At 38.4% G+C, this 27739-nt stretch overlaps 1 protein-coding gene across 1 annotated transcript in view; it reads left to right on the top strand.

Moving 5' to 3' along the window:
* Positions 1-9773: 9773 nt before the first annotated feature.
* The window catches only part of LOC128734191 (uncharacterized), an 86416-nt gene continuing 68450 nt past the window's right edge, over positions 9774-27739 (top strand). Inside the window, exon 1 of the mRNA XM_053828250.1 lies at positions 9774-10081. Within this exon, the coding sequence (XP_053684225.1) occupies positions 10052-10081 (30 nt within the window). The 5' untranslated portion in view covers positions 9774-10051. The remainder of the gene's footprint in view (positions 10082-27739) is intronic.

Consider the following 27739-nt stretch of genomic DNA (forward strand, 5'->3'; position numbering starts at 1 on the left):
AATGGAATGAAAAATGTTGTATTCATTCAATCAATGTTAATACAGCTTCATGACTTTGATGATTCTAATAAACTTTTCGATAGCATGATGTGCAATATAAGTCATTCAGGGAGCACCAAGCAGTTGCCTTTTCGATGCTTTCCATTCCATTCCTACCTAGTTAAAAATTCCGCGAGCATCATCTGCCTTTGCCCGGATGGGAGCACATGAGAGTAGGTGAATTCAAATAAGATAGGTACATAAGTACATCGCCGTGTGCGGCGCAGAGCAAAATTTTGTATATAAACATATACCTACTCCCTTCAAGGGTTACCGGAGTTCGAAGCTCTAATTTGCAACATAGTTGATGGGAAGATGCACAAAGTATGTCAATCGTCAGCGTCAGATGCAAAGATAAGCCCGTGATTCTTTTCACACAGGCTAGTACAGTCCATGGTAGTAAACGGCAGAAAAGCGATCCTACCACACTAAACTTTGCCTTTCGTCCTTTCGTAAGAGTTTGCTTTACTTCAAAGCGAAACTCGTTGGTGCCTGCACTTGCTAGATAAATAAAAAGTTTGAGTCTCAAGAGATCTTTTTATTATAAAAGTAAATATTTATGTTCATATTTAGTGACGAAATTCGTATTCTAAAATTAGCTAAAATTGGTGGCCAATATTGCAATATATGGATCGACTTTAACTTATTTTTCAAAATCTTTTTTTTTGCATAATGGTCGGATTACTCTTGACTCGATTTTCCGCTTACCGAAACTGGGTATGTATTTTTGCAGCTCTACAATGAATGCGTCTAGACGATGAGTAAATACAAAAATGCTACTAAATATATACAACGTTATTCGATTGACAAAGGACAAACGAGAAATGTGCAGGTTGGTAGGTACATCTGCAGAGTGAAAAGTTTCCAAGCTATTTTGCAGACGTCGCAACGCCAGACTCCAGACATACCAACCCAGCCACGTGGATGTACGTGCACGATAAACTATCCACAGGAAGAAAAACCGCAGAGCTAAGCTAAGCTTCGCCGAAAAATTGGGGTTGGCTTGCAGTCATTTAGGTACTACAACTAGCAAATACATAAGCCAACCGAAACGAGGAGTGTGTGTCGTTCAACTGTGGAATTACTTTCGCGCCATTAACCCACACCGCTGCTAGCTAGTCCTGGAGACTCCGACAACGTAAATGCGCTTGACGGTTGCCATGACTATGTGTTCTGAACTGTCGTCAGTAGACTATATGCAATAATGGAATAGAATGAAGCTTTGAGAAAAATGTTCATCGCCTGCTTGAAGCCAAGAAAAACAAACCGGGTATTTTCATTTTACGATGAGAGCCATGATTTTAAATTAAGTACAATGTTAGACTAAACTGTCGACGCCTTAATCCTTGATGGTTCGTTCTTTAAAGATTTGAAGAAATTGGCGTGTTTATCGATAGAAATAAAAATTTGTTTTAAATAATATTGCTGGAGGGACAAGAGCACATAGAAAATCAGCAATGGGTTATCTTAATATTATCAAGCTATTAAAGGCAGCTGAATATATTTTTTAAGACCGTATCCTAACCTCATAAAAATGACTTATCTTCTTCGAGGGTTAGACGTTGCGAAAAGTTTAGTACTCTGCGAAAAGCTATTATTTATTAGCCTTATCAGTGAAGCGGGTAGCAATTTTTCATGGCTTTTTAAGCTTTTACTTAGATCCATCCGGCTGATAGATGCCCGACCCGACCGCATAATCCTACGTCAGAAATCTGAATCATACTGATGTGTATTTGCGAGTGAGATGGCTAAAATTGCCCTTGAAAGTCAATACAAGCATTGCTGAATATTAACAAGAAACAATCGAAACACGATTATCTTCAAAAGGACTAGTAAATTAGTTTCTGAGCAGTAGAATTATGTTCCAAAATTTGTGTTACCTCATAAATTCCTTGTGCATTTTAACAGTCCCACCTTCGCATGCCAAACACAGGATTCTCCTGGCTTGATTTCGATGATCAAAGTGTATTGGCAATTTAAAATCCACTTTCAAAGAGATATTTGCTAACCTAGTTCATACTAATAAGGCAAAACCGATAAACAGTCATTCCTTTGTTGGCTACACCTTCCCGGATCGGGCAGCATATTTTCCCCCAGCAGAAAATGCAGACAGAATCAATTCAGAAAAGCAAAGGCAAAAAACAAACACTCCAGCAGTGTTCTCAGTCTCGGTCGATCCGCCGCAACCCACCGAAAGCTGTCTCAGCTTGAGATAGGTTATATACATGCCCTTCCCCCCGAGCTATGGTCTGGTCCCGTACCCTCACGCTGGAGTCGTGTCGTTCGAGAACGGAGTCTCAAGCAAAGTGCAAACTTTCCATCCATGCCGTACCATCTACTAACGCACAGCTCGTAGACACATAAAAACATTTCGGATACATGACCTCCACCTGCAGCAGCTGAAGCGGCCACGCCATGCCATCTCGGATGGAGCCTGAGGCCCTGCCCCGGTGTTGCCGAGCGGCACAAGATTCGATGGAAATTTACAGAGGAGAACTACCAGCTAACGAGAAAAGTTTCCTTTCCTGCAGACGATCGCATATTGATGCCATCAAGTGGATACATGTGTCTCTTTTCATGGTGGATTTATTCCACAACGCAACATAATTTGATCGAAAAATCGATCGGTGCATTGCATTCAGGTTGAAAGCAAAACTCTTTGGCTGTCCTGATGATAACGCTAGGCAATGGGACACGATTTGATTGGCGACGTAACGAATGACTATCGCTGGATATTCGAACCTGAGGGGGTTCATTGTTGAAAATTTTGAAAGTTTTTTTCAAGGAACTACAGGTGAAATGCTATCTGTGAAATGCAGCATTTTTACAACCATTTACGTATTCCGCTTTATTAGCAGCACGTTTTTAAATTAAATAAATAAATTATCACACTTTTATCCGAAACTAGCTGGCCCGACAAACTTCGTATTGCCACAAATTAAACTGTGTTGTACATAAATCATGAATCTCGGATGACCTTTGTCACAATCTTGAGTTTTGCAAGTTTCTGGGGAGTTCATGGGTGTTTTAATATATAAGTTTTCCTCACAGTAAAGTAGACTCCCCCCATTGCTTAGCCTGATAAAATAAAGCGGATAGCATTTAAATATTCGCCATCATTACAAACGACTTCGCCGAATACCATTTTGCGGAACACCAATTCTCGGTTGACCATAACGCGGAATATAGAGTTTCGCAGAATACCATTTCGTGAAAAACCGTACGCGGGATGTACCATTTCACGGAAAATCTTTTCGTAGAAAGTACCATTTCGCAGGGGTGACCCAACTGAAGAAAAGTAATAGAGGTCAGTAGACCTAGAAAAATAAATAAACCTAGATAGAGGTGATCTCTACGGGGGGCTGCCCTCCGCAGTGACCGGCGCTTTCGACGGCAAGTCGCCGGCAACACTCGCGGCCTGTGGCCGTCTCGCGGAATTATCTAATGTTACTATTGATAGTTTTTGGTGGTCTTGTTATTGATTAATGTTTTATGAAAGAGTCTAAAATTTCTCAAGTTCGATTAGTTTTTGAGTTACACAAAAATTTCTGTTTTATTTATATGAGAGTCCTTATCCCCCTACAACAGGGGTGAGGGGTCTCAAACCATCATTAAAATAATTCCTGCCTCCAAAACCCCCCAAATGCCAAATTTGGTTCCATTTGCTTGATTAGTTCTCGAGTTATGCAGAAATTTGTGTTTCATTTGTATGGCAGCCCCCCTCTTAGTGAAGGGAGGGGTTTCTAACCATCATCAGAACCTTCCCTGGCACCAAAAACCCCTACATGCAAAATTTCACTTCGATCGGTTTAGTAGTTTTCGATTCATAAGGAACACAGAGTAGACAGAAATCCATTTTTATAGGCATAGATTAGTATGGGAGCCCCCTTACCCCTTGGAAACAATTTAAGTTTCATTAGACACTATTTTATAATAAAATAATTCCATAAAAATCTATAATATCCGAGAATGGCCAAAAAATCCGGGAGTTTGATTTTGAAAATTCAGCCGAAAGATTTAGTTTGAAAATTGAAATCGCTAACATTTTCGTGTTCTGTGTTGGTTTGAAAATTATGTCGAGTTCGCGTAAATATTACGCAAAAAGTTGAAAAATTGATTTTAAGTAGGACCCATCAAATCCTGTGCAACATTTGTGCCATCTTTCTTACATACTTTCACCCCCCCCCCCCCTCCCCCTTTTTCAAATCCTGTCGTTTTTGAAGACCTTCCTTGTTTTCCAGAGCGTGCCATTCATAATCGCCCAGAATTTTTCTATTGGGCGAAATTCTGACGAGTTTAGTGGATCGTTGGCATTGTACTAGTTACCGGTTTCGTATAATGGCACGATCCTAGATTCTGCCAAAGCAAAGTGTCACCTTCATGGAACCGAGAAAAAGGCAGGAGCGGCTTCTGGAGACATTATTCTTTATATATTTGGTCGTTGATAGAGCCACCCACAGATCGCCTGCCAGACTAAGTACACAGACTAACAGACGTAACACTGAAGCCTCATTCCATCACCAATAAAAACGATCATTTCAAATGTTCACTTAAGCCAAGACTCAAACAACAGTCGCTGCACGAGAACACCGCTCACTTGTATTGGCGCTGTTGTTAGATAATATACAAGTAAATTTATAGCATTGCTGCTAAATTTATGGCAAGCTGCTTTGCGTAGCGCGAAGACTGCACCAGGTGATGCTAGTGTTTTACCTTTGTTATACTATAACAAAGGTTTTTTCTAAGCTTTAGGGCTGTCATTGAAACGATGTTTTGTCAGAAAATTTGTTCGAAGTGTCTGTGCTAAGTACTTCTTGTCAAATTTGTCTGCTTGGCGTCCGCTTTAATGTACGTCTCGTCATTCATTACGATACATTTCGGCTGCACCAATTACTCGCGGTACAGTTTCCTGGCATGGGATTTGACCACCGTATTCTGTTAATGGGTTCACTTAGACACTTTCCTTACCTTGAAGATATGAAGTCCGGCCCGCTTCAATGTTTGCTGAACAAATCAGTCGGAAGAATTGATCCTCTTGGCCACGTTGCAAATCGTAAGATTTGAATTGTGCTTGAAGTAATCCCTAACCTTCCTTGCCTTCACGGGTCGATCATCTTTGCCTTTTTTCCGCTTCTAGCTCGGCGCCGGGTCGTCTGGGTCTCCTTGAATGATTTTACCACAAGCGACACAGTCGAATGGTTGATTCCCAACTGTCGTGTGCCCCCTACTAGACTGGCCTGGATTTTCCAGGACCGCGCCCATAATTTTTTGTCGTAGCACTTCTTGCTTGGAAGCCATCTTGATAATCACACACAGATTGTGACGAAATTTTGCAAATGTAAACATTACACTTTAAAATAGTTTCACCCAAAATTTCATCAATTTTTATCCATGTAATAAAAAGTTCGAGTACAAGTACAATTTTTACCTTACTAGCGAGTTGAATAAAGACACACTATTCACTGCTTACGTTCGGAAATCGGTCTCAAGCAAACCCCCTTTAATCCTTCATAAGGCAGTGGCAACTATATCGATATTGTTATAGAAGCAAAACAAATATTTTTCGTTGGTGGCTATATAGTTGCCACTGCCTTATAAAGGGTTAATTCTTACTCTGTCGACATCTTATTCTTTCCACTTTCTTGATGTCTATCTGCCACCTCTTAGTTTTTCTGTGTTTACTTCGAAGGCTCTTATCTTTTCCGCAGTCTCCTACTTGCTCTTCTGCACCTTCTGGACACTAAATGCCGTTTCAAATTCCGGACGTTGTCTTTCAGGAACTCGTATCGTTAATATATGGCAGCGATGGAAGCGTGAATTCGTTCCGTCAGTGAACCAGCGTTCTAAATGGTTTGCTGAGGTAAGCAAACTGAAGGCAGGTGATCTCGTGTACGTGGTTGAAGGTGGAAAACGGAAGTGCTGGGTACGTGTTATCGAAGAACCAATCATAACCGGTGACGGGAGAGTCCGACAGGCATGAGCTCGAACAACAAATGGTTTCAGCAAGTGAGCTTCAGCGAACCTAGCAGTGCTAGAGATTCGAGATGCTGACGCTGGGCCAGAACTCGTTTTCGGCGCAGGATCTCGGGCTAGGGTTTGTTGAAGACGATTGGCCATCTTTGGAAATATCACAAATTCCAAACGAATGTCAGTACAGCCTCACAATGGACCAAATATTTATTTTGTGACAAACCCTCGATTAATTTCGAGCATTCAACTTGCAGACAACACACCATCTGCTTATAAACTTCAAGGCAGCATATAATTCAGTCAAACAAAATGCGAATTATGCTTGTACAACAAGTCTAATTAGATTGTGTGAGGCAAGCAGCTGCTATTGTGAATTATAAAGATACCTTTGAAGCATTCGGCGAATTTATTTTCTGGGGTGTGACATTAGTGACATGCGATAGCGAGGTGATTTGTGAGATAAAGAGAGATTACCGGGGACTAACTCAGGCTCGCCAGCAGCTCTTCCTTATCTAATTTTCCGCTCTATTCCCATCAAGCCTTGTCTCACTCCAGGAATTCTGCAAAAAAATATACAAAGGAATTCTGTATTTCAAATTTCATTTGCCTGTCACTATTGATATTGCAATATGTCAAGCTTACATCTCGGCAGTACCACTCCACCCACCTCACAGCAGAGTGCGAAAGCAAGTCATAATTTGTTCTGCAATAAATGCTTCATTGCATTCCACGGACTGGTACCGGTCTACTTCTGTTCGTAAGTATGATCTACTACTCGTTTACGGTCACAAAAACTGTGTTGCGTGGCTCAACTAAGTATCGGACAACAAAAATGAAGAGAAATACAATGAGCTTTAATTGTGGTGGGTTTTTTTTTTGTTATACTCAACCAGCCAACTCAAGCTCAAGTTCAGGCTCAGATGTTAATTAAAATAGCCATTTATTTTAATGCTGCCTTTTCGAAAATAACGTAATAGTGCGATTATGCACTGCAGCTTGGCTGTTTCTTACCCTTTGAATATGTTTGTGAATTTTTAATTACTCTAATTAGGCTTTTCGCAGCTGAGTCCTTTTTAGATTTTTAACATATATGACGAATGGCTCGTGGAAGAAACTCTTCTTCCGCCTGCAGTTCTCTAATTTTCTAATTACATTCCCTCAGTAATCATTAAGTTAGAAATTCAATGGTTATAAAAGAAGGTTGTTTGCATATCACTTAACATATGCGGCTTTTGCGAGCTGTCGCAAAACTGATTTCCGGACCGGAGAAAACTGCTCTCCCAGGGGCTCGGTACAGCTGCTCAAGGAAATTGGTTTATTTCCACTATCATACTGACGCTTTTCCTTTTTGCTTCAGAAAATAGAGGATCGCACAAATGTGGCACATGTTGCCCGATGTAGTAGCGTTCGAATTTAGACCCTAAGAAACTAGTCCTGCAATTTTCCTGTACACTAACTGCTCGAAGCAAAGTTTGTCGAATAAAAGAAAAGGTTAAGTTCCAAAAGTAGGGACTGTTACCATCAAAGTTTTGCTTTGCTTCACTTTACTTGCCACTATGCTTGCGGAAAAAGTTTTGTCCCTCCATCTTTTTTTATTCAACTACCTCAAATATAGTTACTTCCACTATCCACTTAAACTTGTCCGCCTCCTCTGGAACTGTATGCAGCATTTTGCAGTTCTTTAAATGGTCAAAATAGTCACTGCAGCTACACTATTATTCATGCAACCAAAAATATTCTGTTATGATATCATCAATGAATGAATAGAAGTCAGGCCCGCGGTATCGCGCCATTATTGAAGGTGTTCCTGAATATCAGTTTATTGAATAATTATTTTTCCAAAAAAAAAGAGATACAATTGAAACTTACTAAAGAAACTAATCCTAATTAAACGATTTTCTCATAAAAATTTCTTAATCAAAATCGAACTTGATTGTGTATAACCCTTTAATTTATATTACTTGCGAATTTTTGGAACATACACAGCAGTAGCAATAGTGAAGCAATAAGTGCAGCGCAAATGTCTTACTGTACACTTACGGATATTCGTTTCTTTGCCCTGGTACAGCTGCAGCAAATCCGTAGCAAATAAACTTACAGAATAAATAAAGACTGTAACAAGTTTCTGTGCGACGGATTGCTTTTTCGAGCTCGTCACTTGTTTGACTAGTTTGTCGCCAAATCAGACAGAAACGGAAGTGAGTAGCTATGTACTTTTCATATTCATTCTCAGAAAACCAGTTTTTTTCTCCATCTGAAAGAAAACACTTGCTGACCTTGCTGGCTTGAGGGTGCAGCAGTTGGCATTCGGGTGGTGAACTTTATTCGATGTCTTCTGGATGGAAAAAGTGTGGAAACTTGTCGAAATAGTTGTCTATGGAAGTTGAAGCACAGGCAAACAGACATAACTCTCTGGAGGAAATCATACAAAAGTATCGTCACGCACATTTCACCTGAACACTAGCACCATCTATGATTGACATTTCCAAATATTAACTTACGACTGGAGTATACCTCGGATAAGCAAGTATTTTATAAGTTAAAGTTAAAAAGCCCCACTTTGATAAATACAGAGACATTCCCAACCAACTATAAATTTATGACGATTCAAAGCATTCGTAAAAAGAGACAGCGGATGTTATGCCTGTTTGTCTATGGTTAAAACATGGAAACCAACTTGAACTTTTCTTACCCTAAGCAAGGAATACTGATTCAAATCAAATTTAAATATAATTAATGACTGTTAGGTGCAATATGCTTGCATCAGAATCGAATGACTCTACCCCTCGAAAGTCTACATCATACTTAGCACGTTGACAACGAATAAATAATTGTCTATGATTATAATAATTAGTCTGACTACACGTACCCTTATTTTTTATGTCGGGAACGTAAAGGTTAAGAAGTTTTGCAACGCAGGGAGCTACAAAGATCATTCAAATCAGCTCAAAAATCCCTGATATAATAGCTGAATCCAGTTTATTTTTACATTTTTACTTAGAACTTTGAAACACTATTCGAACAATCAATAATTCAATTTCCATCAACTACCATAATAATGTTTTTCAGAAGAAGCCAATTGTGTGAAAATCGGTGCAGGGTTCAGCTATTGAAAAGTGCTGTAGAGTCATCAAGTATATGAAATGCAGTATAGTTACCACTCAATCAACGTTTTACATGATTGTGAGGAACGTGCTGCTCGAGCCAAAGATGCTGATATCAATCAAACAACGTAACGCACAATTTCTTGAGAAAAATTAAAGCATTCAATCGAAATCGCTCAGCCGATGAAACAACATTCAACATCCAGTTCAGTGCAGCAGCCTTCTGCGAACACCAATGCTGACACACATCTCACTCGCATAGAAGCATAAACTGCATTCCACTTTATTGCGAACGGAATAGGCGAGTATGATGGTATGAGACAGAACACGTGCTGATTTCGCGCGACTTTTCCCTCTAGGTGTTGGTGATGGCTGGCTGGCAGTGCATCATGAGCTGTCACTCTCCCATGATAACAAACCACCAACCACCCCTTTGCGATATGGGTGTGTGTTGGTTCCATGGACAGAAACTGAGAAAGTATGTTGCAAAAAACACGTTGAGTGAGAAATGAGTAATCTCTCTCCTTCAGTTCCTTCGCTCTCTTCGATTCGTTCTAGTTCTCGTGCTCACATTGATTTAGGTGGAGTCTACTGAATCAAACTTCAACATTTTTATTACCCATCTCGCAAGGGTTCTGTTCGGTCGCGTTGTGTATTCGGCGGTGAAGTGTCCAAATCGTCGCTTGGCTTGGCCTGCCAGCAGAATAAAAAGGGGAATATAATTTGGGTAATCTTTGCCCTGCTTAGATCATTCCGGCGAGTGCATCGAAAGTGAAAAGGTGTGCAGTGTTGTCCCAATTCAGCTCAGTGTGAAGTGATACGGCGACTAAGTGTCAAGAAAAAGCTTACACAAAAGCAGCTTGATTCAGACAAAGCGTTTTGTTTTGTTCTTGTCCGTGAGTGAGCGATAGTGAACCAAAACAACTCATCGCACTAAAATGGAGGAGGATAACAAAAAGCCGTACAAGGTAGGTCAAAAATCTCGATCCTTTCAGCACTAGTAGCAAATTAGCCTCATTGACCTGCTTTTTCTTTCTAAAGAGGAGATCACTACTCGGGTACATATGTCAGCAGCTAGCTAGCAGAGCCAGTGTAGTGCCTGCTGGCAGCTAGAGTATCCGTGCAGCGGCTTCCCATACACGCAAGAGCGACGACGCTATCCGGACTATGCTGCATGTATTTTTCCGCTTGGAAAACAGTAGAGAAGGAAGAAAAATCGAACAGATAACCGATGATAGTTGTTTGCTCAATGGAGCTTATGAGTGAAACAAAGATGACAGAAATTGCCGGATCCTAATTGATTCTAAAGAGTCTTGTTTACTCTCTGCTTGAAGACGTACATGACCATACAGCAGAGTAGGGACAGGAACACAATTTCTTCTATCGGAAATGCTAGATGCACTTGTAAACTTAGTATCAAGTACGGAAAACTCAATCGTTCGAAGAATCATTCATTTTCCAATCAATTATTCTTTTGAGTCGGATTGGTGTTTTGAAATGCAGAATCATCCTTATTTATTACACGGCTGGCGAACAATGAACGTTGAAAAATGATGTTTTTAAAAGTTCAAGTAATGGGATTTGATTGTTTGTAAACTTCCGATAGCAAAATCTTTTTTTTATAATTGTTTTATTTCTACGATGATTTCATTATACTTAAAAATTTCAAAGTAAGTGTTTTTCTACGCACAATGAGCATTATCCGTCGGATCAAGTACAAAGTCTGTTTTTGCCTTACGGACAATTGTGGCTCATCTTTCCATCTGTACATCATTATACAGCTTGTTCCTAGAATGTGTAATGGAAGTTTAAGGAATAGCCTCCCACTCGCTAGCAACACAAGATAATAGCATGGTTGATACTAAGTAACTAGGATGCTTCAAATTATCGTTGAGATTGCTGCTTCCTAGAAATGCGTTCATCATGGCTAACGAGCTTTCACCGTATTACTTGTAGGTGTATCCTTTGCTTTGCATTGTTGTTGCCATCCTTCGAGATCAAGTTCTGGCCGTCGAGCTCTGATTGCCGTTACATATCGAATAAAGCAGCAGTGTAAATATTGCGAAACTTAGTTATCGATGAATTCGCGGGAATCAATCAGCACGTCTAGCGTTTATGGTTTGATTGAGGCAGACAATTTATATAACATGAATGTTGATTAAAATCCCTGTTTTAGGATTAATTCTTAATCGATTTTCGATCTGTCTCTGCGTTAGGTCTGTAAGGTCTGTCTCTATATATGCCATCTTTTTTTAATTTTTTATAACAGTAGTCTCCAATAGACGAAGGGAACGGTAGAAGAAAGTAATCAAATCAAATCTGTTTATAGTATCCAAAACAGAATGGGATAAGGCCCAAGCTATAATAAGAGCCAATTTTAACCGGATTCGAACCAATTTTTCCCACAAACTGTGATTCGCAGATATTGATGAACCTTCGAACCACTGCGAACTGGGTAAAAAGGAAACTACTAATCTACAGCCCCATTATCAGGCGCGCGACGCATTTCAAACTTTACGTACACTAGCGTAGTAAGCTTTTTTGGACAAATTGTGCCTCTTGTGCCGCCTATGGTAGTCAAAAACTGAATAAAAAGTTTAATCTAACTAATTTTCTAACGGGACGACAAAACTGCACAGGCACTTGCTACTTACAAGTCATTGCACGTAATGTCGTCCGTCTGTTAGGCTTCGTTCATATGAATTCACCTTTATAATAAGGTCAGGCATTAATTAATTTGTTATAACGGTAGCCTTCGTACGGTAGCGACTAACATCCTAACGGAAGAACAACGTCACGTGCACTGCCATGTAAGTAGCATGTACCTGTACAGTCTTGTCATCCCATTAGAAAACCAGTTAGATTAAACTTCTCATTCGGTGGTTGAATACGATGGACGGGGGAAGAGACATATTTAATATCCTTCCTATTTTATTACTTATTTTATTGGCTCATCTCCTGGAAGTCATTTATCCTGACAAGAGTCATACTAAGAATAATACTAAGGTACTGCCACTGTTTCCAGAAATCGTAAAAGGAGTTTAGCTATTTTGATGTCTAGATGGCGGCATATAATTCTTAATGATATTAAATCAGAATAACTCCATATTCTAAAGGCATGCGTACAATCCATCTACCGATCGGGTTAGTATCTCAATTTTTATTTGCGATAAACGTTCATGATACCAATAGCTCAAACGGGACATTTCAATACGCAAAATATTGATCTTAGCAGGAGACTTCACTTTGGCTTACGAAAATGCGTTTAGAAGAGAGAAGCAAAAAGTACTTGAGAAAAATATCAGGCATAAACAATGTAACGAAGAATGGCTGTCTATCCTCAACCAAATTATGCCAGTAGCAAATTATGCCTACTGCAGACAGGGATGCCACATATAATTCTGTGTTTTTTGTTGGAAAAATCAGACAATCTGTACGGCAAGGAAGAATATCTGTGCAAAAATCTGTATAATACAAAACAATGAGAGTGAAAGAGATAGAGAATCAGTTTGCTTACTATTTCCGTCTCTTTTACTCTCATGTAAAAGCTCAAAAATCTGTTTAATCTGTGTAATTTGGCGAAAATCTGTATTCTATGCATACAGATTCTGTACAGGCGATTTCTTTCAAATATCTGCTAAACAGAATAATCTGTGCATGTGGCAACCCTGACTGCAGATTATGAAAATAAAAAACATAATGATTGTTTTCATCAATTTCATCAATACATCAATCTAATACAAGGGTTATGCTCTACTCACTAGCGTACCCAGACAGAAGCTTTTGAAGGGACGTGTCAAAAGCATGTTAACTTCCCGCTAACACTATGCGTATTGTTTTAACTATAAATTTTATGTAGAACGCAGGATAGGTGCCCTAGCCTGGGTTTACACCAATGGGCTTAACATTGAATTTGAAATAAGACTTAAAGTTGGACTTCATATTAGACATTCGATTAGAAGTGGGATAAAAATTTTAATTTTAATTTGGACTTGAACTTGGACTCAGGATTCATAAGCTTTACGGTTGAAAATTTCTTTAAGTTTTACTAAAATTACGAGTACGCTCCATACAATGAATAATATTCCGGCATGAATATGTGTCTTTTATAGAGTTCTTCTGGGAGAAAAAAAAGCGAATAGAATTGTAAAGAGGGGTTACTCTAATTAGTAGTGAATTAAAACTGGAAAAATTTACGTTAATGCTACCATGCTCAAATCGAACTTGTATTCTCCACTTTCAGGTTAGTAAAATCCTTTACTTCTGTCATGTGAGAAAGGTTGATCTCTATAAGCAAGTAGCTGGAATCCTTGTCCTATTTACGTTAATAAGCTTTATTAGTTTTCAAAACTTTTGAACACTTTAGCTTTCAAAAAACACAACCTAAAGGCGACAAAAAACGATACGAAATAAATACGAAAAGACAACGAAGAGACGACAAAAAAAAGGCGCAAAAAGAATGAAAATGCGATTAAAAGATAATAAAAAAATTATGACGAGCTATCGAAAATATAATAAATGTCGAAAAACCAACGAAAGACGACATAAACACGACGTAAATAACAAAAATGAAGCAAAAAATAAACGACTTACAAGCATTTAAATCAAAAGCAACATGTGAAAAGGGCCTATGAGCAAATGAGAGATTCTCATTGTAATGATTCTCATGTGTTGTAATTGTAATGCATTCATGGCGCCGTGGTAAACGCAAGAGAGGAGACACAAAGAGAATCCCTCATTTGCACATAGGCCCTTTTTATATAATGTCGCAAAGGTGACTAAATATGTAAAAACGACGAAAATGACGAATATATGATAGAAAGACGATAGCAGACAAACGAAAAAAAAACAACAAGGTATACAGCCCTAAAGGTTGTTCGAAAGGGTGACGTAGGACTATGTCAGATCATTCGATTAAAGACTAATGTAAACTGCATTTCTGACATATGAATGTTTATAAGGATCTGTGAGTACCATTGTTTAAGTGAATGTTTAAAAGAGGAGCGAAATATTCAGATTCAATTCTTTATTGAATACAATGGTGGCTTTGAAAATACGTGGACGGGGGTTTATAAGTACAACGCCTGCCATCATTGAGGCATAGAGATTTCTTTTAAAACCCACTTGTGTGCAGCATAAAGGTTTAAATAGTAATGAAGAACCAGCCCACTGATTATTCTAATAAATATGATTATGCTTAGCTTGACATGTTTCAATAATCTTACTTTAACTCGCTTGTGGCCTTTAAAAGGGCCATTGGCTACAAATAACATTAAAGCCAAAGCACGTTCATCGCAAATATGACGAGCCATTCGAATGTCCTTCTCTTTTGACATGAATGGCAACAGGCACGTAAATTAGTGCCGTTTACTAGTTTACTTTCACAGCTTACCGCTTGTTACATAGCAGAAAATATGGCACATACGCAAAAATTTCTGTTTTATTTATATGAGAATCCTTATCCTCCTATCCCCTCACTCCTGTGGGTCTCAAACTATCATAAAATAAATTCATGCCTCCAAAAACCCCCACATGCTAAATTTGGTTCCATTTGCTTGATAAGTACTGGAGTTATGAGGAAATTTGTATTATATTTCTATGGGATCTCAAAGAAGGCAATGGTCCTAATTCACCATAGAAAAAATCCTGCCTCCAAAAACCCCACATGCCAAATGGTTCCATTTGCTTGATTAGTTCTAGAGTTATGAAGAAATTTGTATTTTATTTGTATGGAAGCCCCCCTCTCCCCTCTTAGAAAGGAAAGGGGTCTTTGGTTCCATTTGCTTGATTAGTTATCGAGTTTTAAGGAAATTTGTGTCTCATTTGTATAAGAGCCCCCGCCCCTCTTACGCCCTCCTTAAAATTGCTCTCTTATCCCCCCATAAAATTGGTGGTCATTTTATCTATACAACGACATATAAATTGTTCAGTTTCGTTCAGTAGTTTGGTAGTTATTAGCATTTGAAATCTTTCATTCCAACGTTACACTTCTATTTTCGTTTTCACGAAGTGCTACCCAGTCCAAGTATAGTAAACAAAGACGTAGTCCTACGTCAAAAACACGATAAAGGAGACACTTTTCTTGTTTTGAAGCCTGAACCTTAAACCAAAGATTCGCGTGAATTACTCGCGTTCATGTTCGTGTTGTTCATTACATTCATTTATTCTCGATAATAGTGAATGAAATCAAATGTGAATCATTCATTCATTTTGAACTGTCGACAACGGCAAACATTGCTCATTATAGACCTTGATCCGAAGCTTTAACCGCCCAGTTAGTTTCAAAGTACGATGCTTGTCTAACAAGCCGGTCGTCGTATGCTCGAATCTCGGCTAGGTGGTGCTGGCTAGATAGAGTCAGAAGGATCGTTGCAAGAGGCCCCGTAATTGTCCTGTACTCTAACAGCTGGCGGCGAAGTCTATCGAAAAGCAAGAGCCAAATCATAGAAGGACGTCTAAGCCCAAAACTTTGCTTTTTTGCTCCGAAATTTTACTTAATCCCCTTCAACCAGGTTTTGGTTGCTTTTAAAAAGCAATCAGTTCAAAAAACTATACTTTGAGATCTTAAATATCAATCAACAGTGAGAAAATTGACTGATTAGCTAGTTAAGCTGAGAACTGAAAAAGACAAACACTGTCAGCAGTTCAGTTGTCATGTCCATGGGCTGACAGATAAAAGAATACTACCAGGGGTAAAACTGTATGCGCTCAATGCATTTTATATTCGCCTTCATGCAATTATTTTGACCATTCCAAACAGGACGACGAAAATGGTAAAAAGGTAACGAAAAATACAAAAAATAAATGGCAAACGGCGACAATAAACGATGCAAAGATGACACAACCACAACGAAAATACTCGTAAAAAGGCGGCTAAAAACCACCGAGAAAAGCGACAAAAATACTAAAAACGACAAAGATGACAAAAAGACGACGAATATAAAGAAAAGACAACAGATTAATGACGAAAAGGCGACGAAAGCACGACTAAAAAACATCATAAAAAAGCAAAGCAAAGTCTAGGTGCCACATACCTTTATCAAAACTTGACTTTCTGTTTTTATACGACAGACTTGGCAGCCAGCTATTAGAATACAAGACAATTGCGGAGCTAGTGTTAAGATCCTATTGACTCAACAGCCTATCCCAGATCCCAGAGATACGCATACGACGACTGGCTTGTTAGATCAGCATACCTCGAGACCAAACCATCAAACCAAAAACGCTACAAAAGACGATAAAAAATAAGAACAAACCGCTGAAAAAAACGAAACGATGATTCGAAACGAAACAATGCCAGAAAACCGGATGTTAAAAAAATTAAAAACTCACTTAAAATTGAACTTGATATTTAGAGTGTAAGTTGAACTTGAAATCAGACATGGTATTGGACTTAAAATAGGACTTGAGATTGTACTTGATACACTGAAGTCGCTTTTTACGCGATTAGTTTTACGCGAATTTCGGAATTTACGCGGGTTTTTTTTACGCGGTTTTCGGAATTCAGGCGATTTTTTACGCGACTTTCGGAATTTACGCGGGTGTGCACAAAACGTCTATTTTTTCGCGTAGTGTTGAAATCCACAGTTTTTTTTACACGAAATTTTGATTTGTTTTACGCGAATTTTGGAATTTACGCGGTTTTCAGAATTTACGCGGTTTTTTATGCGATTTTCAGAATTTACGTGGTTTTTTTACGCGAATTTCGGAATTTTCGGAAATTCGGACGTGTTGAGTGTATTTTACTTCCAACCGTACTTGAAATTTTACGTGAAATTGAACAACTTAAAATTGGACTTGAATTGGGGCTTGAGATTGAATATGAAATTAGACACGAAGTTTTACTTGTAAGCTGACATGAAATCGGAACTAAAACTGACACTGGTCAGTCACATTAGACATCAAATAGACTTGAAATTGCTGGAAATTATGCTTGAAATCGTACATGAAATTTAATTTGACAAAAAGCAGCAGATAAATGTCTTTAAAATTTGATCCTTCTTTATCGACAGATTTTGCGGCTAGGTATTAAAGTACTTCAAAACTAACAGGCGGTTGGGCGAAATTTCAGTTAAAATTAAACTCGAAATTGAAGTTGCAATTTTCCTTAAATTGGATATGAGACTGGTTTTAAATTTGGACCAATTTAAACTTGAAGCATAACTTAATTTCAAAGTGAATTGGAAGTTGGGTTTAAAATTAGACTAGACTTGAATTTCAAATATTATAACTTCAAGTTTTACTTCCAATTGGACTTGAAACCATACAAAAAATTAGACTTGAAATCGGAGTTGAAATTGAGCTTGAACTGTTGACTGAAGTTTTTGAAGTGTCCACACAACCTGAAATTAAAGAAAAGAAGAAAACTTTTTCCAAATTAAATTTTACTTGGTATTTATATTTTTCCGCGACAGATACGACAGTTCGAAAACAGACACTGATGAAGCCTGCAAGCGTAGGCGAAATACGTATCTGTCGCGGTAAAATGTAAATAGTAAAATTTAATTTAGAAAAAGTTTTCTTCTTTTATTTAATTACAGAGACGCTCCAAAAACTTCAGATAAGTATAATAATAGAGTGATAGGCCATCGGAAAAAGTTTATGACGTTTGCTTTAAGTGACAAATCATAACACTGAAGCTGGTTGTTGAAATTTTATTTTAAATTTTTATTACGAATACAATAGTTTCTCGGGTCCAGCGTTTTAATGCAACATTAAACTTTGATAATAAAAATCACAGCTCGCCGAAGCGCGCATTTTCAAGATCGATAAAAGTGGAACGTAAAGAAACATTTAATTGGATTAATCGGTGTGATAATGATTATCATTATACACGTTATGCTCCCCCATCACAGCAACATTTAACGTTTGGTTCATGGACAAAATACCGCAACAAGGCCGGAACATTAAAGCACCATAAATCACTGCCAACCGATACCGGGGCACATTTGCCTGCTTGCATCGTATTTCAAAGGAAAACATTAACCCATCGTCGAGGCGGCTGTCGTGCCGGGGAAAGATATATTACCTAGGTTGACATGGAACACCAACAAGAAGCAAAAACCACTGTGACACTGTGTCAGAGCAAGTTTTCGAACTACCATTTGGTAACTTTCCGGTTTAGATGATTTTTCTTAATTATTAGTTTGTGGAATTGTGATACCCAACTATTAGTAAAAGTCATTTGATTCGAATTCTCCTGGGATTGTATAATTTCGACGCCACAAACAACCAGATAGGTCAACCAGATATCCGTTCAGTTAAAAGAGGTTCCAATTAGTGGACCTGTAATTTGAAAGCGTACAAAGTTGCCTAACGAACAAGCTTCAACCTTGACGCTGTGTTTCATTTGAAAACCATCATATTTGGTTCTGAAATTGTCTTAGTAATTCTTAGGATTCCAGACAACATGAATCTTATATATAACTAGATGAGACATTCATGAAATTCGTTCATGCAAAGAAAAGACTAGCGTCAAATGAAGTTCGCTCTATTATAGTAACGGTCATTAAATTTTAGAGCAAATTCTGATCATATTATGTCACTGTAATGTAATCTGGAATTATTTTCATGTGAAATGCAGCACATCTTACACAGCTTTCATTTGTTATCCTAACGAGGTTCAATCCTTGGCTTTATAATACAACTATCGATCCAATAGACAATAATGAATTCCTCTCCCGTATGTTTAGTTTTCGCAGTTCAAATTTGCGCCCGAGAGAAAACCATATTATCTTCAGAATAGTTGTATATTGTGGAAATACAATATAAATTCAAATGCTGTTTCTGAAATGAAACAAATCTTCAAATGCTGAATATCTGCGAGGCAACTGTTGAACGGCAACATCGAATTGCTACGAGCAGATGAGCATCAGTTCACAAATCAGTTGTATATTTGTTTCATTGGTCGAAAAGTTTGGTTCCTCTACGTTTGCCGTCGCTTGCTCACCAAAATTCGTTCAGCTTTCAAATTTGATTTTCAGGGATTGATAGATGCGAAGTCACGTGCGCGATGTTGGCACCTTTCAACCACGTAGCCTTCCACTTGGTCTCGAGGTACGACACTGGTCGTATGTTCGAATCTCAACCGGAAAAGAGAGACCCGAAATTGTTCTGTACGCTAACCCGACAGACCGCAAAGTCCGCCTAACAAAAAATCAGAAAATAAAATTCCGAAGGAATGTAGCGCGCAGGACCTTGCTTTGCTTTTAACTACGTGCACCACCGCACATCGTACTGATTGAAGATTCTGAAAAGGCAAATTTTGCAATTTATTATTGTGTACTGTTTTCAATTAGGCTCGGTTCTGGTTGATGAGATTTCATACCAAACAGTGAACCGACCGACCGGTAGCAGCAGAAGAAGCAGCAGCAGCATAATCAATGTTTCAGCCACGGATGCGAACTGACAGCCATTCAGTGGCCGGTGTTGAATAATTGAAAATCTTAATTATTTCTACCTGCGGGTTTGATGTTACCCTGTAACAGAGAGAGCATTAGTAATTACCGGTCACAAGCGGAATTTAGATACTGTTTTATTACTCATAAAGGTTTTGTTGGTAATCAATTTGATAAATTATCGATAACTCAATCAGGAACGTATAATAAATTTATGACTAGGCTGTTATGTTCATCAATGGTTCAGAATATGTAAAAAAGAAAAAACTATAATTTAGTTATAATTTTGTAATTTGCCTTGGTTTCTCTACAGACGTCATCATTATTGTCTACTGTCTTGGTTATCTGGGGGGGAACTACTTGGGAACCACAGTAACACCATTGTCGTTGTACCACTGTTTGGCTGAATTTGCATAGTGACAGCTGGTCCAGTCGAAGCAGCACCATTCAGCTGAGATTCGACTATACAACGGCTGACCAGTATCCTCGGAGCTATTTGGGCGGCCAGAAATCAACAAGTATTTCAATTGATTTTGATCGTTATTCATCTAGGGTTAGTTATTTCAAATTCTTGAAGTCGTTTCTACCACTTTTCAGGTAGATCCTAGTTAGTATGCCGTTAATTGAAATAATGTATACACTACCTACAAACACAAATTACCTAAACAAAATACCAAATATAGGTTTTCGTGAAGGTGTTTACCTACCAATAATTTAAAGCATACCTACGGCCAACTTTAAAAGGGAAACACAGTTCCCTGCTTAAGTCAGTCGAAGATTCTATCGCTTATGACAATAGTCACTACCAATTTTGATTTGAAATTCTTGAAGTTTGAAATTTGAGTTCATAAAACATGCGGCCGGCTTCTAAACTGTTCCTTGGATTTCCCGGCGTTCTGGCCTGTTATGGATCATCGATGGAGCGAAATATTAACGGTGCCTCAGCTACTGATTCGTCGCTGCCCAAAGTGACGGGCGGCTCCTCTATCTCGTCACCTCCCAAAGTGACCCAAGGTACCGTGCGTCCACGCTTAGTTCACGGAATACGGGGACTCATCGGTTCAAAAAGTAAGGATGAAATGGACAGCAACAGCGTTGGAATCCACCGTATTAATCAAACCTGTGTCAAGGACTCAAAGAAAGAGGAGAAGCTTCAAATTCCTTTGAAGGATGTAATGCTGTACTCTATACTATACAAATAAAATAAATATGTCTAATATATAAAATATTTTGTCTTTTAGTCATCCCTAATTTTCCCCTTTTAGTTGAGCCAGAATCTTACGATCCGGAAAATATAAATGTCTATTCAGAATTCAGAAAACTGGGGATACATTCCATCGACCAATGTTTGCGAAGATGGTTAATCTTTGTATTAGTTCTTTGAGTTCTTATATTGAATAATATAGCTCTACGATGTTGTACATAATGTTGTTTTTATGGTCGTATTGGATTTTATTTAACTGAATAAAAACTTCTGGCTGTTTGCAACATTTATGTAGTCTGATTAGAGTAAAATGTTGCTTAGAAAATTCTTGATCGTTTGCTATCATCAACTCATTTTTTTTAAATTTTGCGACTTGGTCCGGTCTGATTTAACACCGACCATGTGATATCGCGATAAGCAATCGAGTTGAGCAGGCGAGTCGAGCAGTGAATCAAGCAATGGCGTCAAGCAGTTGAGCCGAGCAGTCGAGTCGAGCAGTTGAATCGAGAGGTCGAGTCAAGTCGAGCAGTCCAGCCGGGTAGTCCACTCGAACAGTTGAATCGAGTAGTCAAGTCGAGCACTTGCGTCGAGCAGTCGAATCGAATGATTTAGTCGAGCAGTCGGGTCAATCGGTTAAGTCGAACAGTTGAGACGAGTAGTCCAGTCGAGCAGTTAAGTCGAGCTGTCGAATCAAACAGTTAAGTCGAGCAATCGGCTCATGTGGTTCAGTCGAGCAGTTAAGTCGAGCAGTCTAGTCGAGCTGTTGAATCAAGCTGTCAGCTGAGTCGAGCAATCAAATCGAGCAGTCTAGTCGAGCAGTTTAATCGAACAATCGAGTTGAGCAGTTGAGTCGAGCAGCCGATTCACATAGTGCAATCGAGTAGTTGAGTCAAGCAGTTAATTCGAGTAGTCAAGTCGAGCAGTTGAGTCGAGTAGTGCAGTCGAACAGTGGAATCAAGCAGTAGAATCGAGCAGTTGAGTCGAGCGTCGAATCGAACAGTTGAGTCGAGCAGTCTAGTTGAGCAGATGAATCATTCTGTCCAGTCAAGCAGTCCAGTCGAGCAGTCGAATCGAACAGTCCAGTCGAGCAGTTCAATCGTGCAGTTAAGTCGAGCAGTCGGGTGTCTAGTAGTAAGTCAAGCAAATGGGTCAAGCAGTTGAATCGAGTAGTTAAGTCGAGTAGCCCACTCGAGCAGTTAAATCGAGCTGTTCAGTCAAGCAGTCAAGTCGATCTGTCCAATCAAGCAGTTGAGTCGAGCAGTCGAATCGAACAGTTCAGTCGAGCAGTTCAGTTAAGCAGCCCAGTCGAGCAATCAAATCGAGCAGTCTAATTGACCAGTCCAGTCGAGCAATCTAGTCAACCAGTTGAGCAATCGAGCAGTCCAACAGTCGACCAGTGAGGTGACCGAGCATAGAACTCATTACTACGATAACATGATGTTCTGTCAGGAGCCTGTTTTTAATTACCGATAAGCCTTTTATGACATCCTGTCAGAGACCTGGTTTTCGGTACAGACATAAGCCTCTTATATAAATAGTTGGTGCACCACAATGTTCTTGTTGGCTTTAAAAACATAAAAAAATATATCATTCTGCTGGTTAATATATCTAAAATATTGCTTTTCTCGACATTAGTCCATGCTCCTAAAGTTGTGATAATCTTCCTCAAATAGTGGAAAATTTGCCTATAATAGTGGAATTTTATTAATCACCCTTAGTAAAGCTTGCAGTGACTATAGCGTAGATTTGTTAAATTGCTATGAATTGTTACGAATTCCTAGCAATATTTATTTGGCACCTTATTGGTCTGCTCAAAAGGAATTTGTTATTTTTGAACCAACATATTAAATTTTAACTGTATATCTTAACTATTACCAAATATATATTTAACAATAGAAAATTGAAATTATCTTGAAATCCGCTGAAATTATGAAATGTTTCGAGTTTCCACTATTATTGGTACACTCACTGTTACTGGTACATCTACCCTAAATAGCGAAAACTCGAACAAATTATACCAAGGTTACTGTATCTAGGTTATGAAGACAAACTTCGGTATTCAGTAACAACGTAAGTTTACCACATGACGTTAAAGGTAAATTTGGGATTTTTGGTCAAATATCCTGATTATCTCTGTTATAGGTTTCCATATCAACTTTTTCAAGATAGAATTGAGGCAATTCTATTCACGAAAAAGACTAAATAAATAGTCGAAACATCGAAGAGAATTAAAAATACCAATTCAAATTTCCGTAATATACTGAAAAGACAAGAAAAAGCGTAATAAAAGTTATACTCAACCCAAAAACAATAAAATGAGTGAAAGTTTACAAAATAATATAGTTATATTTGATAACATTAAGTCGTATGAATAAAAAAGTTTGGTTTACTTCTTCCAAAAGGCTTACACGGAAAAATCAAATTAAACTGTTTTACTATATTTTTAAATAATCAAAATATTACGCAAAAAATAAAAATCAGCTGAATGTATTTTTGGACTGGTCCTGTACGACATGGCTCACAGAAATCGAACAAAAATCCGGGAAAAAAATCAAAACAAAAAAGCGAAATTTCTGCCAAAACCGGTTGTTGCATTTCTTCTAGATTTCATGGATGATGGTGGGCAGACATTTGGCAGAATATCTAACGCAAAAAAAGTTTTCGCTATCAGGTGGTGGACCGGGTGGATTTCTGCCTGACGCACTTCTTTTGATAAATTTCCCGGCCCCGTGGTTCCGAAGGTTACGAAAACTGTCAGCTTTCAGGCGGAAGCTGCAGGTTGCTTGCCAAACTTTCGGAAAGTTCGCCTTCTTTTTTTATTTTACAGTCTTCCAGGGAACTCTGATCGCATATCGAACGAGATATGAAATTCTTGCCCGGGAATTTTTCGTGCGTCCGTTTTTTTTTGTATTCAATCTTAACGCATTTTTTAGTAACTTTAGTAAAATTAAACGGAATACTTCTCGCATTCCTCTTTATTTGGTTTTATAATATATACAGTACATTCCCTGTTTCGGCAACATACTTGAATTTGCTAACAGTTATTTAGAGTGTAAGAACTTCTGACCGAAAAAACTGACCTGGCGATTGTACTATTTGCTACTTTTGATCAATTAATTGCATATTTTAAAATTTTATGATGCGTTTCGGACATGCTGCAATAATTGAAAAAGTCGGAAAAAATATTTTAGATAGAAATTCTCTCAATTTGCAATCTGCGAGCTACATGCCCTGGCGGGTGTTGTGGGTACGAATCCGGTTATAATCTCAGATTATAGCTTGGTTCGACCCATGCACCTTCCAGCATTGGAAAAAAGGTAGGAGTCACAACAACTACTTGTTAAGCGTAGTTACCACTAACCTCCCCCCTCCACCTTTCCGCTCTTTCCCCACCATTCGAAATTTTTTTTATTACTTTCCCCTACCGTCCTTCCATCAAAAGTATTGAAGTACAGCAAAATTGATTTGTAATTAAAGTTGTATGTTGGAAGAGTTTGATGTTCTACCTGTTGTCAAGGCCAGCGCAAACCACAGTTATCATAAGCAAAAGTTTGATCTCTTTCTTCGGAAGTTACAGAAAGTTTCTGTCGAAAGCAAACAAAACAGTAACCTTCAACCGAACGAAGAAACTTTGTTCGCGTCAAAATGGAGCTGAGAATGTGTAGCAGTTCGCAGCAGATAGCCTGGGGCAACACAATCCCAGGAAAAAGATTCGAAAACAAATTTTATGAACAAAGTAAAATTGGCTGTTCAGTTTGAACATTGTGTATGAATTTACCTACATAGAACAAAAAAGGAACGATCGCGGCAAACCGAAACCGGTGCGCAAAATTTCCCGGGTGAAAATTTTCTTGTCGCCCAAAGACATTTGAAGTGATTTTTTCCAGTTGCTTGTGCTAAAAGGAAAAAATTAAAGGCGTTTCGTAAAGCACGCTTGGTAAGAGTTTCGAAAGAATGCGGATTGCAAATATTTGAGATTCAATTTCCCGGAAGGTCAGCAGCATGAACCCGACGCGACGGAAGTACGGCGGATTGGCGCGGCTGTATGCGGCGCTAGAGGACTGAACGGAAATCCTGCATTGAAAAGCATTGGTTGGGGTGCGGTGAACGAATATTTTCATTTATTTTCGAACACGGCTGGTTGTGGTCGCTGTCATTATTCATTCGTGACAGCCCGAGTGCGGTTCTATGTCCGATAGCAAGGTGCAAGGTCGAGTTAACTTCACTCGTTTGACATATGCCAGTGCCAGTAATGGTTTGTTTACAGGAATTTAATTGGAATTTAGTGATTTGTTGTAGGTACGTTGTTAGTAGCCGTTTGAACAATTCGTATAGACAACATAAAAACGCAAATCAACTTAAATTACGAATACCTAATCGAATTATATTTAGAAAATCGTCAGTGTGCATCAAAGTAACGAACGAATGCCAGTGGCGGCTGCAGAATAGCATTTCAATTTGTCGATTCAGCAGTACCTAATGAACATAAAAGACGAACAGGGAAAATGCGCAATTAATTTGTCGTTGCCCGTTGATTTTCTTCGGTGATCTCGGATTACATTTTAGATTAATAGCATCATTCCTTTTCTATTTTACTGGCATTACATTTGCCGCTATGCTTGTATTCTAGTATCATACCAACAATCTGTACCTGTAACTACAAATAATCTTTAAAGAATTTTTCGATTTATTCACGACCAAGCAGTTTCTTACGACAAAAACAACAATGCTTTTGAATGGGAAAATCACCCGACTTCCAATGGGAGCACAGCCAGCTCTAAACGATAGCATCTTAAACGGAAACTGCATCAAACGATTGCATGTCCTGCAGCACAGCAACAAGCTTACTCAGCTTTGTGAACCGGTAGAAATGGATTAATGCTCCGACTTTCAAGTTCGGTCCGTTCCAAAACATATTCCAATGGTGCCAAGGAAAGCATAAGCACATACCATCACCTATGCACCAAAATCAAAATGTCGACAAAATCTTCCACCACGCACACCACGGTTTGAGAACTGTCTTGAATAGAAACCCCCATCAACCCCGTACGAAAGCCGGCACACACCGGTAAGGATTAAACGTAAATTACTACGTAAACGACGTCAGTCACGTCAGTCGGGGGATCACGAGTTTTATTCTTTCATGAAAGCTTTTTGGGATCAAAGAAGTAATTAACTAGGTTTGGCATGAGATGGGTTTGATACGAGAGCTTTATTCAAGGTTTTTTTTCTGGTGAAACCGGTAAAATAGATAACGACACTTTAGATGAGAAATCTTAATTTTATGCATTTAATAAATGAATTAACATCAGTAGACTTCTAACAGAGAGCTACGTTTTTGTTTACTATAAAAAGTACGATAAATGCACATGTAACGAAGAGTGGTTACGCCAATAACTCAGCCGTTTTACAATAGATTTTGGAGATGTTTGCATCAATCGATCAGAAAGTAATATATAATATAATAAAAATTCATCGAGTCACTATTGTAATAACTATAAATATCCAGACCAGCCCCCACCAAGGGTGCCAAAAACGGCTTTGGTCTCAGTAAGACACTCTTGAGTGCTGCAGAGCACTGGGTATAGGGAGTTGGACAAATCATGTATGACAGTATAATTCTAAAACTGATAAAGTTCGAATGAACACTTATTTACGAAACGAGGGGGCGCCTAATCTGGGTTTCACTAAGGCCACCTCAATGTCACGCTATGGGTCTGGAACCAGGTATAGAATCTGATGGAAAACCTAATAAAAAAGTGATCCATGTTATAGTACAGGTCCAAAATTTGCTTCATGTGCAAAATCTGACAAAAAATGTGGTCCAAAATCTGGTTTATAATCTGGCTTAGTTTGAGAATCTGGTCCAAAAATTGATCCAAAACCTGGACCAAAATCTAACAAAAAAATGTGTTCCAGAATCTGGTCTTGGCCCACAATGTGGTTCAAAATCTGGTCCTACAATTGATTCAAAATCTAACAAAAAATGGCCAAAAGGTCCAAAATAATATCCAAAACCTGGTCCAAATTTGATAAAAAATGTGGTCTAAAATCTGATAGAGGCCATTCATGTGGCTCAGGTTAAGAATCTGGTTCAAAATATGGCTCAAATCTAATAAAAATCACAAAATCTGGTGGTCCAAAATCTGGTCTGGAATCTAATTCAAATTTATTACAAAATCTGGAACAAAATTTGATCCGTAGTCTAGTTCAGAACAGAATCTGGTTTAAAACCTGATCCAAAGTCTGGTTGGTAGTTTAAAAACTGATAAAAAAAACCGTAGTACAAAATAAAATAAAACATAAAATCTGGAATTAAATAAAAAGAAAACTTATCCAATTTACTTCTACTACGTATATTTATTCTTAACAGATACGTATTTCGCCTTCGACTTACAGACTTCCTCAATGTGCCCAGAGCCTGATTTCTGTTCATCTGGCCCAATTCTAGAATCTGGGCCAAAATTGTGGTCCAAAGTCGTGGCAAAGTCCACAATCTGGCCCAGGTACAGAATTTATTCCAAAAATTTGTTCAAAAATGTCCAAAATATTATGCAATATGCAGAATATTATGCATGTCCAGAATGTGGTTCAGATCAGTTCTAGAATTTGGGCGTAAAATCTAATCCAAAACCTGGTCAAAAATCGAATCTGGTCTGATGAAAATGAGGTTCAAATTTTGGTCCAGAATCTAGTCTAATTCTGTACCAAATTCTGAAACGAAAATTGATAAAAAATGTAGTCCACGATGTAGCACAGAGCCACAAAAAGGGACAGAAAGGAAGAAAAAACTAGGTAGAAAAGAAGGATTAGAAACGAATAAAATGCTGGGGCAAGAAAATGCAGAAAAGAGCACAGAAAAATAGGAAAAACAGAGTAGAAAACCCAAAAAAAAACAGGTAGAAATAAAAAATTAAAACGAAACACGGAACGTGACAAAAAAGGAGTAAAAACAAGATGTAATAAGAATAAATACGAAACATACGAAAAACGAGATAGAAAAAGACGGAAACCGGAAACAACAA

Source organism: Sabethes cyaneus, chromosome 2 (genome assembly GCF_943734655.1).
Source record: "Sabethes cyaneus chromosome 2, idSabCyanKW18_F2, whole genome shotgun sequence".
NCBI lineage: Eukaryota > Metazoa > Arthropoda > Insecta > Diptera > Culicidae > Sabethes > Sabethes cyaneus.